Raw genomic sequence first — 18,398 nt, forward strand, 5'->3', positions numbered from 1 at the left:
TAAACAGGGGCTGAGGGGTCCCATGTGCAGCCTCCGTGCAGGACCCCTCCTCTCCAGAAGCACAGTAGACTCTGGCTTTGTACCAGATACTACTGCACATGCACAGGTCTCTAAGAAAATGGCATCCACGCTATGTTCTGGGGACTTCTCTACTGCGTATGCGCAAATCTCCGGGAAAATGGCCACCATGTAGTGCCAGACTATGGGGAATGCAAAAACATGCAAAATTATAGGGACCTCAGGAGAAGCCTGTAATTTCTTTGTGGTTTGGAATAAAAAGACTGTCGAAATGGTCAACATGCATCACGTGCATGCGACACCAGGGGGGTAAAAATGTGCAAAATAGCAGCCCATAGGTTAATATAGGATAATGCCATCAGGGCCAAGCCCCAGAATGCTTCACATTCCAGACCTTGGTAAATCCAGCAGCCCCTATAGAAACCTGTAGGGGCTGCATTTACCAACGGAAATGGAGATGCCGCCACAGATATCTGTGCGATCCCTCCATAGTACATCCTTAATATTTGCGGATACCCCCAAAAATGGATGTTTTCAGGGAATATCCCGTAAATATTTAGTGCTAAATTGGCCCCATAATTAGCACATGGATAAATACTCTCTCCTAAGTGAATAGGGTCATCCATATTTTGCTAACTGCACACCAGGTTCAGGTCCTCTTTAATGTTTTCATTGTTAATACTGTTCATCTACTTTACAATAAACAAAGAAACAAATGACTTGCTCCCCTGATGACAGGTCCGTTGAGAAGAACTCTCGATAGCTAAGATTTCAAGTCTTTGCTGAACCTCCAGTGCAGGGCCATAACTAGGGGTGTGCGACCGGTGCGGCGGCACAGAGCAGGGCACCAAGGCTGGCACTGTCACTGCCCCACGGCCCTTGCTTCTGGCTAGTAGGCTGCCTGGACCAGCACCCTGCAGCTAGTATTGCTGCTACAGTACCGCCCGTAGTGTCCTTTGGATTCTGTCGTGTGTACTCCTTGAAGACGCTTCGGGCACTGCTGCACTTCCAGGTTCTAGAGTCCCCGCCCTCTATGCATGACCTCATGATGTCATGTGCTAAAGGGGGTGGAGCAGGCACAGGGTGCTGTTGAGCCTGTTAAATTGGCCACCTAAGCATGCGGACAGTTGGAAAGTACAAGCAGCACTGCATAGATTACCTGTTGCTAGTTCTCTGTACTAGAGAGTCTTTCTTGAAACATTGTGTTACAAAGGGAGGCAAGGTAATTAATTTTATACATACCATGTTTTTAAATACCGCTCCACATGTCCGCGTGGCTTGGTTGAGCTCAAACACAGATCTTCCATTTTCTATTTCTCCACTGCCATCGCTGTAATCATAGACACAAAATGAAATGCTCCACTGAAAGGCAGAGTTCTATATAAAGACTGGGAAAACAATGATAATTATAGCAGCTGATTACTGGCTGGCGTTACGTGGCTTGTGATCCCTGCCTGTATTTTGGATTGGAAATCTTTTCTTTACCAGACTTGGTGGAGATTTATGGGAAAAAGTATTTTGAGAGCTAGTCTTGGAGTATGGTATAATACAGGATTATGAAAGTATACCTATTTTATATTCACCAATATACAGCATATATTTATATATATATATATATATATTATATATATATATATAATTATATATATATATATATATATATATATGTATATAAAAGATGGGAAACTCAATGGTATCATGGGATGTAGCTGAATAAGTGCTGAAAAAAAATGTAAGATGAAAGTGAACGTGAATATAATGTATTTAAATGAGTTAAGTGGGACACACTTAATAATAAGCTATGATTTATTTCAGGTACAAAAAGTGTTTCTTTTTACAGCTGTTTAATGAAAAAAATGTATGAGCAATAATAAAAATAAAGTAATGGAAGTGAAAGCAGCCAATGGGGTAGATGTATTATAGTGGCACGTTAAGTGCCGCTATAACGCTTCCTGCTTCGCCTCTTTACCGAGGCGAAGCAGGAAGCACTACCGGTGAGATGTGTGAACATCTCACCGGCCGGAGAGGGGGAGCGTTAACTCCCCCCTCCGGCGCTACCCGCTACAGACCACATCGCATCAGCCTAGTGCTGATGCGAAGTGTGTCAGGCCCGGCCGGCTCCACTGAGAATGCGCGGGATCTCGCAAATATCGCGAGATCCCCGCGTGCAGCCCTGGAGCCGGCAGCCGCCGCAGCAGGGACAGCGCTGTCCCTGCTGTGGGTATAGGCTAAAGCTGGCCACACACTAGACCAACTTACATCCAACCAGCCAACTAGTTGATTGATTGGAATGAAAATCTGGCAAGGTATGAAAGCAAATGACAATCAGCAATTTGCTCCCAAACGCCGGAAAATGGACAAAAACTGTTGTTTGTTAAATGTTTGAGCTAAAAAATTTGTTCAAACTTGTCTGAACGACCATTTTCATCTGTTTTCTGGCATTTAGGAACAAATTGCTGATCATCATTTACTCCCATTCCTTACCAGATTTTCATTCCAACCAGACAACTAGTTGGATGGTTGGATGAAAGTTGGTCTAGTGTGTGGCCAGCTTTACGCCAGGCTGTAGCTGTCGATAACGACAGCTACAGCCGGCCGAACGGTCAGACGATCTGACCGTTATTTACCACTGCACATTATTTACTTATTCATCTTCATTAATGTTATTATCTTTTTCTCATTCATAGAATGTCATTATTATCACTGTTCCCTTCCCATCACAGCATAGTATAATTATTGTGGGAAAACAAACATACCAAATAGAACTATATTTATCATATTTCATTACTTCATTTTAATTTTTTATCATGTTACATGTATTGTACTTTGCTTTCATTTACCAGTTCTCAAATAATTAATTTTTTTTGTCTGGAAAGATTCTTCAATTCTTTACTCACCTAACTCTTAAATTTTTTATATTGACTGCTTTTATTTCCTACATACTTATTCATCAGCCGATCACCTTTGTACTGACTACTCTCTTATTTCTACCATTCTTCTCTTTTCTTTTTATGACTACATCACATCAGCGGTGCAAGTGTAGCGGTATGGGGCGGTATGGCGTACCATTAAGAAATTCATAGCCAGTATGCCGTACCCAGTATCACTTTCCCTCTTGTGGGATTTTGTTCCGTTTTCATGTCTAACATGAAAACGGGACAAACTGCATAGAAAGGAGGCAAAGCCGGGACAGCAGTGGGTGGCACAATCATTTTTATGGTCTTCAGACTCAGCGGCGTGATGTCATGATGTTGTGCTGCTGGACACTGAAGAGAGGAGCTGCCCGCAAAGACAGACAGCAATAGTAGGAGATAAGTGTGGGCTGCGCTGGTTTGGACTTGGCTTGGCTTGACTGGAAGACATGGGTTGGGGTTGGAGGGGGGCTGGAGATGAAGACACGGGCTGGCTGGGGAGACAGAGGATGATGGGGCCCACCTGAGAGACACAGATGATGGTAAGAGACACAGGGGAGGCTGACTGACACAGATGGGGAGGGTGAATGACACAGAGGGAAAGGCTGAGAGACAGAGGGGGAAGCTGATTGACACAGAGGGAGAGGCTGAGAGACAGAGGGGGAAGCTGATTGACACAGAGGGAGAGGCTGAGAGACACAGAAGGAGAGGCTGAGAGACGAGAGACACAGGGGGAGTCTGATTGACACAGGAGGACAGAGATGGAAGAGAGGGATGGGAGGAGGGGGGACGAAAATGAGAGCGAGATGGTGGATGGATAAGAGACTCAGAGGGTGGAAGAGGGGACAGAGATGAGAGAGAGACTGGGAGTAGAGGAGCAGAGATGAGAGAGATAATGGAAGGGGGACAGAAATGTGAGGATAAGATGGGGAGAGTTTGGAAAGAGATGAGAGACAGGTGGGAAGAGGGGGAAAGAGATGAAAGAAATGAGAGAGAGAAAGACAGACATGGGAAAGTTGGGGAAGACAGTAAAAAAACTCCTGCAACATTAGGCATGATAGCTAGCGACCCATGACTGACAGGTCCAAAATACTAATACTACATAAAATGTTTGCACTAGAGATGTGCAGGCTCGGATTAGTTCGTATTTTTCTGCCAATTTCGGATTTTTCCAGCCAAAAATCGGGTCTCAGAAAGAGGCAAAATGTCATCTTTCATGGAAAAATATAATCTTTCCTGGACAAAAGTCCATGAAAGATGATGCTTGTCCATGAAAGATGACGTTTTGCCTCTTTCTGAGACCCGATTTTTTGCGGGAAAAAGAACTGAATTTGGCAGGAAATTTAGAACTGATCCGAGCCTGGACATCTCTAGTTTGCACTAATGTTTGTTTCCCTTTAATCGAATACCATCGTTTTTCAGCATACAGCATCAAAGTAACATTTATGCAGCATGCAGGCTTCTTACTCTGCCATTCTTGATCCTGTTCTTGTTGAGCTGTTTCCAACAAACTCACTAAAAAAATAAAAATAAAGAACATCAAGTTAGCAGGCCTGAATAACATATAACGTGGAGTCATGGGAAAATGATGTAACTGTGGTTATGGATTTCTCAAATACCAGCACTCTGACCTTCTGTACCTCACTCTCATGTATTTCTCTGTTCATAAAAGAAGAGAGCAGCACAGCACTGAGCTGTGGGATAGTATTCTGAGTGCTGGGATCTCGGGGAAGAGAAAGGCTTTACAATTCCTAAACCACCACCAATGGATATTCAAGTTTTTGTCTTTTTACACAAAATTTGTTTTGTTAAATAATCCATCTATTCTGTAAACTCCATAAATCCATTATATAGTAATCCACAAGAATGATTATGTGAACAATATTTATATATTAATATATATTTATATATTGTATACAGCTCTGGCCACGGGCCCCCTGTTACCCGCTGGGCCCTAGGCGGGTGCCTTTACTGCCTAGCGGGAAATCCGCCTCTGATTGTATATCATTATTCAGCAACTGGCAAACAACTTGTATGACAGTTAAACTTATTAAAATAAGTTATTTTGCAGACAGTCAATTATTTTAGGTCACAAAATAGTCTTGTATCGTTTATTTATACCACTGATTATGTGTCCACGAAATAGATTTTGGGCTACAAATCATATTTGTTTATTTTTAAATCATATTTGCTTGATGACATGGATTTTGTGCTATGTATTAAATAAAAGTGTATAAAATGAATTGATTAAGCAGGCAAAATACTGTTGGCAAAGGACAGCATAACAGCATAAACAGGAGCTCCAATTTTCCATAGCGCTAATGAGCTTTTACGACATATATGAGGCTCCAATGGTGCAAATTGTAAATGTGGAATTAGGGTGGTTGTCCAAATGTAATACTAAGAGTTGTTCTTCTGTTTGCTGACATGCACATCTCATCTTGTGCACCACAAGCCCACAAAAGTAATCTAATGGAGGACTACAAAAAAATCTCCTGCATCAGAGCATTTTTCTACATTCACTAAGGCTAATGGCCTATTTTTGGGACCTCCCCTCCGGGGGATGTCAAGTGTCAAGTGCAAGGGGCGTTGTGACGCAAATCACGTCACTCATTCTCTTTTTCCTGTTACTGTAATGTTCATGTTACTGTTCTTCTTATAGTGGTGCATGTGCATGATTACAGCACTTCACCTGATACTTATTTTCTGCGTTCCTGGATTTTTGTGGATCTATATGTCTTGAAACTGAAAACTCCCTCTTCACAAATACTGCAGGCCCGTTTACCAACATCCCTATTTTTACTCACTTCAATGAATCGCTGGAAGATGCCAAAAACAACTCTTGTGCCCTTTTTTCTGTGACAATGTTGGCTCTTATCACCGGCATTTTGTTAATGCCAGAGAGGATCTTGGAGCCCAGCATGAAGTTGACACTGGATTGAAACTTGGTCTGTGTCTTCAGTACCTGAGGTGGCTGCTTGTCAACCAGAAAAGAGCTATGGAAAAATAATTGAAAATGGTATATACTCTTCATAGTGATTCATGTAATTATGCACATCACTCACTTACAGTATATATATTTAAGGAGTGTATTATTTATATAGCTTCACAGAATGAAAAACAAAATATTGAGAGATGTGGCCATATTTGGGCTTGCATGCAACTCAGAATAAGGCCATGTGTGTCTTACAATATATATGACAAATTGGGTTTAATGGGAAACTCAGGCTCTCAAATACAATAGAGAGATGGGGAGACAACGAATAGCAAATATTGTATAATAAATAAATAGCCCTTTTCAACAGCTTTAAACAGATTTTTGCAAGAATGGGAGAAACAGAGCAATCTGACACATACCCAAATGAGCTTATTGGATAGGATTTCACCACTCATGCCTCTCCGAATCAGTGATGTAGCCAGGAGGGGATGCAAAGGCTATGACCACACATTAATGATAGGGTGAACACGGCAGTCACACAGGGGCCCCAATAGGGCTATTACTGGTTTGGTGAGGTTCAGTAGCTGTCCTGGGTTTTGCTTCTAGATCTTAGGTTCCCTGCAAAAGCACATCCACTGCCTTTCAGACTGAAACTGGGGGGGATGGGATTGTCTGGCCAAGGAGTGGAGGCAGAGAGGACTGGATCATCATGATTTAGAGGAAGGCATGCTTAATGTAAGTTAATGTGTGGGGAAGAAAGTCATTGTCACAGAGCATTATAGATTGACCCTTATTTATCTTTATGCTTACAAGCAGCCCTACTTTCCAGTTCCCTATAACTCCAATATCTGTTGACAGCACATTACAAGACATAGAGACTCAGGTGGGGGAGAGAGAATGATAAAAAGCATGCAGATGGGGGGGCAGCACAGTACAGGCTATACAGAGGGACATTTGGAGGTGTCTGTTGGCACGAAAGGAGCATGTGGGGTGTCTGGTGGCAAAAAATTAGCTTATGAGGTGTCTGGTGGCACAAAATGGGCATGTAGAGGAGTCTGGTGGCACAAAAGAGGTAAGTGGAGGAGTCTAAAGGCATATAAGGGGCATGCTACAAATCTGATGTGCCTTATAATGGGACTTGTGGGAAACAACTGGTCCTGTGAGCAGAGCTGTCTTAACAGCAGTGTGGGCCCTGGGCAAAGCAATTCACTGGGGCCCCTACCCACCCATGACACCTATTAGACACACATCATGCAGTTATCAACATTATCACAACAGGTAGACTGATGTTCTTTCTGAATTCTGTAGTAATAAGTAATAACAGGTAGAATGTCCCTGAGGTAACAACACCTCAAACCACATTACATGCACATTAGTTATGACAGGGAACCCCATCAACACAATAATCCCCTTCAGTAGTTGAGATAACTGTCAGTTACCTGTTGCCTACTTATATTGAAGGCAGCTTTTGTGTTGACTTAATATGCATGAAAATGCAACCTACCAGTTTATGAACCTGTCATAAGTCATGATGACTAGGACATTTTTGATAATGTAATGTATGTTACATTACATTATCGAAAATGTCCTAGTCATGACTCATGACAAGTTCATAAACTGGTAGGTAGGTTGCATTCCCATGCAAACTGAAGGCAGCTTTTGTGCTTACTAAAGTGGTCCTATCACTCAGAGAGTCTCCTGACCTGAGTACTGATGAGCAGGCTGAGACCAGACCCCAGGACGACGACGGACAGATCCTTGACCTGCTCTAGTGACCTCACCACCACCAGTCCGGCACCAGAGAGACAGTTGGATTATGCGGCAAGAGTGGATGAGTGGCACACTACAAGGAGGTGAAGCCACCAGCAGCTGGCCTGGGCGGAGCTGCTGCGTCTTGCGCATGAAGTCAAGCTGTCGTCTGACTGGCTCATGAAGCGGACCGTTGAGTACTCGCGACTTGTCAACTGGGGACGGGGGCTGGGGCGCGGAAGGGGTGGGGGGGCAGGGGTTGAATCGCTTGTCACCCGGGGGGGAGGGTGAATCGCAACACACAGCCACAGTGCTTTAAAAAAAAAACATTACTAACTGGCCGTGGCTGCAGGGGCCCTTGAAGCTTTGGGTCCTTGGGCAACTGCCCAACAATCCCAGTGAAAGAGACGGCCCTGCCTGTGAGCTTATTTTACTCATGTTTGCTGCCCCTCATGCTCTTGATCCATAGTATGACTCTGGAATGCCATTTGTACCATTCTCTCATGCTATGTCTGTACTGTTGGCGTGTTTGAACATATTTAAATAATCTATTATATTGGCTCCTTGTACCAGTTATCCATGGACATGCCAGAAATAAAGTGGATGGGGGATGTGTAACTTACAGCCACATGGTGTAATATTAATAGCAGTATTCCTCCTTGTAGAGGAAGATTGTGGTGTCAAATGTACCTCTAAATAAAAGTTCATGCATTAAACTTCCTCATTGAATGATTACAGTACATCATTATTTTAAGATAACTCTACTGTAGAACAAAATAAAATATTTAAAATCTTACCGTACCTCTTAATAAGAGCACCAAAGCCAGAGTTTATTTGATCAAAAAATCTGGGGCTCACCAATCCCTGTCCTGTCTCACCAAGTTCTCCAACCAAATGAAACAGTTTGTTGTATATACCAAAAAGAAACTCCAACCTAGAAAAAGACAAAAGTCACACAAACAAATCTTGCATTTGCAGTTTTATAGTCTGGTTAGAAACAATATTCTTAGGCCATTCTGTGGCAGGTCTGCATAACAATGTCTTTATACTGTCAGTGTTTTTCATTCTCTAACATACCTGATATAGTTTGACATGGTTTTATTAAATCCTTAATTATGTTTGTATTGTTTGACATATGCCAGCGCTCGGGATTCCGGCGGTCAAAATCCCACAGTCGGCATCTGGAAAGGGTTAGGACACCTGCGATCTCATCTGCGATTACGTATACAGTCTCACTGCAAAAATATGCTAATGACTGCAATCGCAATGCCAAACATAAAGTCGCCCACTTTACCTTACACACATCTGTAATATTTAGCAAGCTTGTGAAACCATCGGTAACATCGAGTACCATCACAGCCTCACGCACACTTGCACAAGGTCTGACCTTACTCAGAAATTGCTAACCTCATGGCACGCAGTGAAAGCCCAAGCTGCATATGGCACCGCAGTGGCTAATTTACGCACACCGCTGTAACAGCGTTCAAAAGCACTGACACACCTGCGTTCCTCCAACCGCCTACCCGTCACCACCCCTGAACGGTTACCTCCTGTCAATCACTCTGTGATGGGTCTGCGTAGTCACTCCGATCGCAGTGAGACCATCGCGCAGGCACATTGCGTGCATGCGCAGAACACAACAATCGGATGACTGCGTGCATAATCGCAGTTGCGATCCTTGCTGAATCAGGTCCTATATATGCTTGTCTAGTGACATAGTATGTTTTTCTCAATAATTCCCACTTACACGCATGCTTTCTTGTCTCACCTGTCCTGCAAGGGAAGCACATTCACATCAAAGGGTGATCCATTCCCAGCCAACTGTTGCTGCTTCTTCCAGATATCGATTCTCTTAATTGCCTGATCCTGAACAGTGTTCAATGTGTTTAATGATTCCTCAACCAATATTACCCATTGCTGCAATGGAAACAGATTACAATACTTAGGGGTATATTTACTAAAGTGCGGGTTTTTAGAAGTTAAGTTGTTGCCTATAGCAACCAACCAGATTCTCGCTATTATCTTCTAGAAGGTGCTAAATAAATGATAAGTAGAATCTGATTGGTTGCTATGGGCAACAACTCCACTTCTAAAATCACCCGCACTTTAGTAAATATACCCCTTACGGTTCATTCGTGTTAGACATTGCCTTTAAAAAAATAAAAAAGGTGGTGTTTGTGTACTGTAAATGGGTTGGTGCAACACATGTTGTGTATCTCCAATTTTAAATATGAAGCCCTTGATCTTCAATACAAAATAAAGCAGAAATATCTATTTCTTAGGAGGCAACAATGGTTCATATTTCTAAATACTGGCGCACAGGAAAGACATGCAGCCAACTATATTCTATTCTTTTTAGCACAGTTTAGAAAGAATAAATCAAACCTCCACCTGGTTGGTGTTCTCACAGACCATTTTTGGTTTTGCAGCAACTTTCATTATAACTCCAATATTATGTGCTGAACACTAGTAAATGGATGGATGCGGCAGTTAATTGGTAGGTTTATGAATCAGACTGTTAATTGGTAGATTGATGGATCAGACTGTTTATTGGGGAATTGATTGATCAGACAGTTTACTGAGGGATTGATGGATCAGACTATTAATTGGTTGATCAATGATCCAGACTGTTAATTGGTAGATTAAAGATTAAACTGCTTATTTGGGAATTAATAGATCAGACTGTTAATTGGTGGATTGCTGGATCAGACTGTGTATTGGGGGGTTGACGATCAGACTGTTTATTAGTGGATTGATGATCCGGGCTGTTTATTGGTGAATTGATTAATTAAACTGTTTGTTGGTGCATTAAGGAAACAGATATTGGTGGTTGGCAAGGGCAGATTTCACTTCAAAGTTGGTGTTGTTTTTCTACCTAGAAAGTACAAAATATATATTGTTGTAACTTGTAACATATTTCTATTTAATCATGCTCACATATTGTTTTACCTTTTGTAGACTTGATAAATCATGTACTTGTGTTTGGAATGGCTTATTCTCCACTAGAAGCGTCAGTCTCTGTTTCACCAGTGCGATCTGCTCCAATTTGTGCTGCAACTTCATACTGCGGTAATTAAACATCATCTCTTCCTTTCTAGGCTGAAAGACTGCATTCAAGCGACTATTCTGGAGATAAACAAAGTCACAGAAGATGCTGTATGAAACACTATAAGAGAACCTTATATTTAACTGAGAGTTATTGACTTTGTGCTGGTAGGGACGGCATATTCTGTTAAGGACTTAAGGTAGTCTACATACATAGATTTGATATATAGGGGACATGTACTAAGCTCCGGAAAGTGATACATTTGAAAGTGATAAACTACCAACCATTCAGGTCCTAACTGTGATGTTACAGGCTGTCTTTGAAAAATGACAGGAGCTGAGTGGCTGGTAGTTTATCAGTCTCCAATGTATCACTTTCCAGAGCTTAGTACATCTGCCCCACAGGCTTTTAAATTAATTTATTTAAATTTGTTACATTTAAACTAAAGTATTTAATAATAATGTATATTGCCTTGAAGGCCTCATGTAACTTCTATTGAATACTTCTTTTGTAACTACTTTTTGTCTTTCTGGATTCTACAGCCTGCAGAGGATATTGTTGTATACAAAGAACATCTGTTAGATTGACCCATTGTTTTTTCACAAAACTATACAATACCAAACTTTGATACTTATAACAATGTTTACACCATCAACTCCCCATGGTGGAATAAACCTAAAAATAACTCTGTCTTCATGTCTGACCCGAAGTGATCTAATCTCTATGCTCAATATTTTGGCCACAGATCTGTGTAGTCTGATGAAAGGAGATAAAACCTCAAAGTCTGATTTATACGTAGGACACAAAAACCTCAGAGATTATAAGAAGAGCAGCGTGTTAGAACGTATTAAGCCTGTTGGGAGTAAGACTTTACACTAAATGGGAAGTTTGGTTTCCTTGTGACAATGAAGAACATACAGATATAAGAGAATATAGACCACACAAGCTGCCAGAATTTATTTAATCCTCATTATACTAGGTTACCATATAAATATATTATTCTCTAAATGTGTTTCGTCTGCCTAGGATTGGTGCTTCCGGGTGTGGTGGAACGCACTCGGGTGAGTAACTTCCGGCTTCCGGATCTACACACAAATGCCGGCGTTTGTTAATTGGAATCATGTGAGTTAATTGTGTTTAGGGTATTTAAGGAAGATACTAGGTGAGCATGCCACGCTTCTGACGAAGGACCATTTGGTGTCCGAAACGCGTTAAGCGGGGCTCACCCTCTGAACTGATTGCAGCATCTGCAGCCTGTCTATGTGGACTTCATCCTAGTGGACCTCTATTTCCGGAGTGGCGGTCCTACTGTTTCCCTGTTACATCTGGGTTTGATGTCGACACGTGGACGGGGGCTGAGCGCAGTCTTGTATATGGAAATTGTTATATGCTTTTTATACATCTCGTTATTGTAAGTGCAAACCTGTTATTAAAACTTATGCTTTTTGAGGCTTACTGCACCATTATTCTACTTTCGTTTATATCCCTTCATGTATATGGCATTGTCCCAAGGGAAACTGAATAGAACCTCAACATAGAGGCCTAATAGTGGAGACTCAGGACTTGGAGTTACTAAGTACCTGAGCCGTAACTAGACTTTTTGGTGCCCTGTGCCAGAAAGAGCATTGGTGCCCCCCTCATTTTTCAAAGGGACATAATGCACCCAAAAAAGGGGAATGGCCTCATTGGGAAGGGCCAAGGAAGAGATAGGAGAGGCCAGGAGATGCTGGGGAAGAAATAAGAGGAAGCTACAAGCAAGAATGATAATAAACAAAAATTTGATAGGCCCAAACAGCGCCCCCTGCCCTGCGGTGCCCTGTGCGATGGCACCGGCCACACTACCCTAGCTACGGCCCTGCTAAGTACCATTGCATTTGGTGATTATTGTCCATTTTTTTGTGTGAAAACACATTGGTGTCCTATTTGTTATACATGTTGAGTGGGGAGCGCTTTTTTGGTTTGATTGCACTACTTTTGTCCTAGGATTGGTGCTGTTAGTCTAGTTACTGGTAAACATATATTAGGAAATGAAGAAGAGAAAGGTAACCAGTTTAAGAAGACGCAACTGGCTAATATTTTTTTCCAAAAACCACTTTTTTTAATGATTGAATAATGTCAAGAACATCTATTTATAACTTATGCAACACAATTTTATTTAAAAAAAAGATTTCCTTTTTTTAAAACGCATAACATTAATATAGATCTTTATCAAATATGTCTTCAATATATTGGATCGATGATCGATACATCGCGACTCTGTATTTCCCCGGCGGCTACACCAGGTTTACACTGGAGATGAGAGCTGCTTCATTTACATTTCCTCATGGGTGCTACTCTCTGCAGTCGCCACGTGGGGCTGCCTGATCAGCAGTGATTGGCCGCAAGGGATGCAGAGGGCCTACAGGTCCCTCTGCCATTGGCAGCTGCTGAAAGATTATCTTCCGACAGCCGTGCAGTGTGCAATTCTGACTGTTAGCATTATTTGCAATCATGTCAGGTAACGCACAAAACTTGATGCAAACGTTGCGACAATACCAGGCAAATTGTTAACCTTCATTTGTTGTTGTTTTTAAAATTAATTATGGTTACTCTGCTATATCATTGAAACCAAAAAAAAGCACAAAAGGACAGGGAATTGTGAAGCACCCAGAGTATACCTACCTGGTGGTAGCAAGCTGGTACTCCCTCTCATTTGGCACCATCTTCCCAGTGACACACTCTGCCAAAGCCTTTGGGCCAGCCTCCCGAATATCACTGGGAAGTTAACGCCACATAGGAGAGCTAATCCGCTTTCCAGCAGCAGGTATTATGTGGAAGGCCATTAATATGACATTGGTGGTGGCTCTTACTGAATTAAGCTCCCGCACTATTGTGGCCAATGAGATAGATTTTACAACTCCGCACACCCACTCCTACCACATTACTTAATGGAAAAGAGAAAAATATTTTATTAAATAAGAACAAAACTTTTTTTTTTTTTATTTCTATGCTGTACATTACTGTACAGGTTGAGTCTCCCATATCCAAAATGCTTGGGACCAGGGCTATTTTGGATATCGGAACATTCCGTATGTTGGAATATTTGCATACTATAATTAAATATCTTGGGTATAGGACCCAAAACTAAACACAGAATGCAGTTATTTTCTATATACACCTTATACACACAGCCTGCAGGTCATTTTATACAATATTTTTAATAATTTTGAGCATCAAAAAAAGTTTGTGTACATACATGAAATTCATTTCTGTTTCATATACACCTTATACATACAGCCTTAAGGTTATTGTATACTGTATTTTAATGATTTTGTGCTTTAAAAAAAGTTTGTGTACATTGAACCATCAGAAAGCAAAGGTTTCACATTCTCAGTCATACTAAAAATATTCCGTAATTCGGAATATTCCGTATTTCGGAATATTTGGATATGGGAGACTCAACCTGTATTACGTAGGGCTCAGGCTCTGCATAATTCTTCTTATTATTTTAATTATTTTATTTGCTCTGCCCAGACAGGCAATTTCTGCAGGCATCAAACAACACTTTTTTCTTAGCCAAATATAATGAACAATTGTCTCAGCTTAAGTGCAGAAAGCTGCTAAAAGTCATGGATACCAGGGAATGCTGTAAAGTGTAGGAATGGAGCAGCCAGGATAAGAAGAATAGTGGGCACAATTCAGATGTGGATAGAAATACCGTCACAGCTGTGATCTCTCATGGATCTCAACTGCATAACTACAATATGCAAATGACTCACTCGCCATCCAGTGCTTAGAGACGCCCACTCGGAGCTATAACTAGACTTTTTTGTGGCCTGTGCCAGAGAGAGCATTTGCGCCTCCCCCCCATTTTGTAAATAGGGGCATTAGATAGTGCACCTGAAAGAGGCCCATTGCCTCATGGGGAAGGGCCAGGGAAGACATAGGGGAGGCCAGGAGATCCTGGGGATAAAAGAAGAGGAAGCTACAAGTGAGAATGATAATAAACAGGAAAATTGACAGGCCCAAACAGCGCCCCCTGCCCAGCAGTGCCCTGTGCCATGGCACGTCGCACTACCCTAGTTACGGCCCTGCGCCCACTAAAAGCATCTCATATCTGCCACTCACGCACAAAACCGGAAACATGGAACGCAGTTCAGGCGGCCATCAGCCTTTTGAGTATGTCTAAGCTACCGCAGACATAGCCGGACTGCAGACATGCAGAGGGCTTTCCTGCTGTGAGCAAGAACGTAGTGGGTAATTTATGGACGCCCAGAAATTAGTATCTAAACAGTCCGATACGTCTGCGTTTTTCTAGCCAACTCCGTTACCTCCCACAAACGTTGACTGGCTGTCACTCACTGCGAATGAATCCTCTGTGTCAGTGTAATTGCAAATCAAACGCTGCACGCGCAAAGGCTTACAATCACTCAATCTTCGTAAATATCAGCATTGCGTCTACACAGGGGCATTTCTATAGTGGGTGCAGGGTGTGCAGCACACGGGCCCCCTCCTCTCTTGAAATGCCCCTGAGTGCCCACATCTGAATCATCAATGTTTGGCAGTTTTCCTTTACACAAAGTGTTCCTTTCCTGCAACTGATATAAGAAATCTATCCATTTCTACAATTAAGATACTTTTGGAAATGTAGGAAATGGAGCGATGAAATCATACCTTCTTCACAACGGCATCCATTTCTCCCATACAAATAGTCTTGAATAAATGTATTATTGTCATTGGTTCATGCTGAGACAGGCTCTAAATGCAGAGATAAAAATGTTAGAAGGAAATAAAGACAGCACCTAACCACAACATCTACATAGAACCAATTAACCTATACGATAAGTAAATATTGCACCTTATCTATCATATCATGTAATTGTTAAATGCATTATATTGATAACATGCTGAAAAAAAATAATTGGTTTGCTATCTAATGAAATGCATTATACTTATTTAAAATTGACAATTGTTTTACATTGATTAAAATTAATACTATTTTTCACAAACAAATTAGGTTTTTGACTGGCTTGTTACCACCCCAGTGATTCTGTACTAGGGCTGTTTGAGATCTCTCCTTCTTGTGCCTCTCTATTCCAGCTAGCCTACAGTACCAGTCATCATGTCAACTGTCACAAGGATTAGTATATCGTGCTTGGCTTGTAGTCTGTGCATGCATAGAAATCCCAATAGATCTGCTATCATTATTATACTTACATACAGTTATATGAGGAGAGACAATAGCTGGAAACAGAACAGAAGGGGCCGAGGAAAGTGAACTGGAAGTCTGTGACAGCAATTCATTATAATAACTCCAAGGGGGAAATTAAATTAGCTATTAACAGGGGTGTGAATAATTCACACGGGAAAATGCAATTTTTGTTTTTTATCCTGTACAAAACTCTGGGGGTCATTCAGACCCGCTTGCAAGCAAAGGTCGCTCGCAAGCGGGTCAATGTGCGCATGCACGAGACACGGCGAGCGACAAGAAATACGTTGCTCGGGGTCTCGCACCAAAGGGGGCGTGCTGTCGATGGTGACTGACAGCACGCCCCCTTTGGTGGGCGTGCCGGGGGCGTGGCTGCCAGACGGAGGCGTTCCCATGGGAACGCCTACCGTCTGAGTCCGGCCCCACTGACATCAGTAATGATGTCAGTGGGAGTGACTTTGGCTCTGATAGAGCCAAAATCACTCCTGGGCTTGCGGCAGCGAGACCCTACCGCAGGGTCTCGTTGCAAGCCCGATGGTCGCGATGGTCTTTGACCATCGCAACCATCATCATGGACGCTCGCATAAGCTGTGGGTGGTAACCCACAGCTATGCGAGCGTCCAAAAGGCTGCTCCACATTTAAATAGGACGGCCCTGATTCAGTGTGAGCGTTCTGGTCAGAGCGTTCAGCTCTGAATCAGGCCCCCTGATCCCACAAGTTAGTTATCCCTCTAGAGCAGGCATGTCAAACTCAAAATCCCAACCGGGCCGAATATTCAAAGTCTAATGGTGCATACACACGATCAGATTTTTCCTTCAGATATGAACGATAACGATTTAAAAATCGTTCAGTCGTTCATATCTGAAGGAAAATCGTTCATATCTGACATGCCTGAACGATGGACGATCAACGATGCGCGTTCCCGTTTGTCAGATAACGATATCTGACATCTGATGTGTTTGCAGTCAGACTTGGACGATTCCATTCATTTTAATGCAGTCAAAAATCGTTCAATCGTTCAAATCGTTCAAATCGTTCAAAACTTTGGTAAAATCGTTCAAATCGTTCAGTCGTTCATCTGACAAATCTGACAAGTCTGACAAATCTGACCGTGTGTACGCTCCATAAGAGTGTGTGGACCGCAAGAAAAAAAAAAGTCTTCCAGCATATGCAATTTTTAAAGGTTCATTATTAATGGTGCATACACACGATCAGATTTTTCTTCAGATCTGAACAATAACAATTTAAAAAATCGTTCAATCATTCATATCTGAAGGAAAATCTGACATGCCTGAACGATGGACGATGAACGATGCGCGTTCCCGATGGTCAGATAACGCTATCTGACATCTGATGTGTTTGCAGTCAGACTTGGAAGATTCCATTCATTTTAATGCAGTCAAAAATCATTCAGTCATTCAAATCTTTGGTAAAATCGTTCAATCGTTCATCTGATAGATCTGACAAATCTGACTGTGTGTATTCTCCATTAGAAAAAACAACAATAAACTTTAAGCAAAGATTTGTCAAGTATGGGGAAGAAAACATTAACTTTAATGTCACCAATTTTTCATTTTCAGGAAAAATCTAATTGGATATGATCACTTTTAAAACTGAACCAAGATGAAAGTCTGTCAATCTGGACGTTCTGCAGGCTTGCCTACCCTCCCGATTTGGTCGGGAGCCTCCCAAATATCGGGTGCCGCTCCAGACCCCCAGGAAAGGCAGGCAAGCCTCCCGGCTGCCGCCTGACCCCCCCCCAACTACTACAAGAAACCCTGGCAGCGGGGGGCCCGATGACGCGATTCGCGCTGAATCGCATCATCGTGGCTCCGTCCCCTGCTTCACAATGCCAATATTTTCGGCATTGTGAAGAGGGGGTGGAGCCACGATGATGCAATCGTGTGGCTCCACCCCGGTTCCACCCCTAAAACCACGTCATCACCCGGCCACGCCCCCCGCTTTGCACAGACATTCAGCTCCCTCCCGGAAGAAGGGAACTGAATGTCGGCATGTATGACCTACTGTAGCAGGAGACTTGTTTCCTTTCATTAATGAGAATAATTGCTCACACTGGTAGGTACTTCTGAACATGGAAATAATTTCACATGCGAACTTGCGAGTTTCTACAAATCGCACAGGCAAATACTTACTGTATAAAAGTCAAGTAGACCAACTTATCAGAGCATGGCAGCATCAGGCAGTACTCAGCTGCAGCGCTTGTCCTGTCCCGCCTGACTGAGCTTGTTTCACAGGCGCCTGTACAGAGCTGTGGCTGTGCAACAGAGATTCTGCTGAGAGCGCGGTGGTAGGCCTTGTGCCACCTCTAGCTGGCAGCGCGTTACTGTCGGAAAGCAGGATTGCGGGAACACAGGCCTTGTGGTGTGTGTCATCTCTCTTCGGCAGCGCGTTACTGCCGGGAGGCGGGATTACGGGAATGCAGGTCTTGTGGGGTGTGGCATCTCTCCCCGGCAGCGCAGCGCATCATCACGTGACACTGTTACTGTTGGGCCGCATAATATGTGCATTTGAGCCCACTTTGTCTG

General features: G+C 42.6%; 1 protein-coding gene across 1 annotated transcript in view; it reads right to left on the reverse strand.

Annotated features, from left to right (window-relative positions):
- STAT6 (signal transducer and activator of transcription 6) overlaps positions 1 to 18,398 on the reverse strand; it is a 248,504-nt gene that overhangs the window by 90,890 nt on the left and 139,216 nt on the right. Inside the window, exons 4-10 of the mRNA XM_088473126.1 lie at positions 15,317 to 15,400; positions 10,567 to 10,743; positions 9,386 to 9,534; positions 8,420 to 8,551; positions 5,738 to 5,926; positions 4,398 to 4,445; positions 1,261 to 1,348 (exon numbers count right to left, since the gene is read on the reverse strand). Coding sequence (XP_088329252.1) covers positions 1,261 to 1,348; positions 4,398 to 4,445; positions 5,738 to 5,926; positions 8,420 to 8,551; positions 9,386 to 9,534; positions 10,567 to 10,743; positions 15,317 to 15,400 — 867 coding nt within the window. The remainder of the gene's footprint in view (positions 1 to 1,260; positions 1,349 to 4,397; positions 4,446 to 5,737; positions 5,927 to 8,419; positions 8,552 to 9,385; positions 9,535 to 10,566; positions 10,744 to 15,316; positions 15,401 to 18,398) is intronic.

This window comes from Taudactylus pleione, unplaced genomic scaffold, assembly GCF_031769625.1.
Source record: "Taudactylus pleione unplaced genomic scaffold, aTauple2 ptg000130l, whole genome shotgun sequence".
Classification (NCBI taxonomy): domain Eukaryota; kingdom Metazoa; phylum Chordata; class Amphibia; order Anura; family Myobatrachidae; genus Taudactylus; species Taudactylus pleione.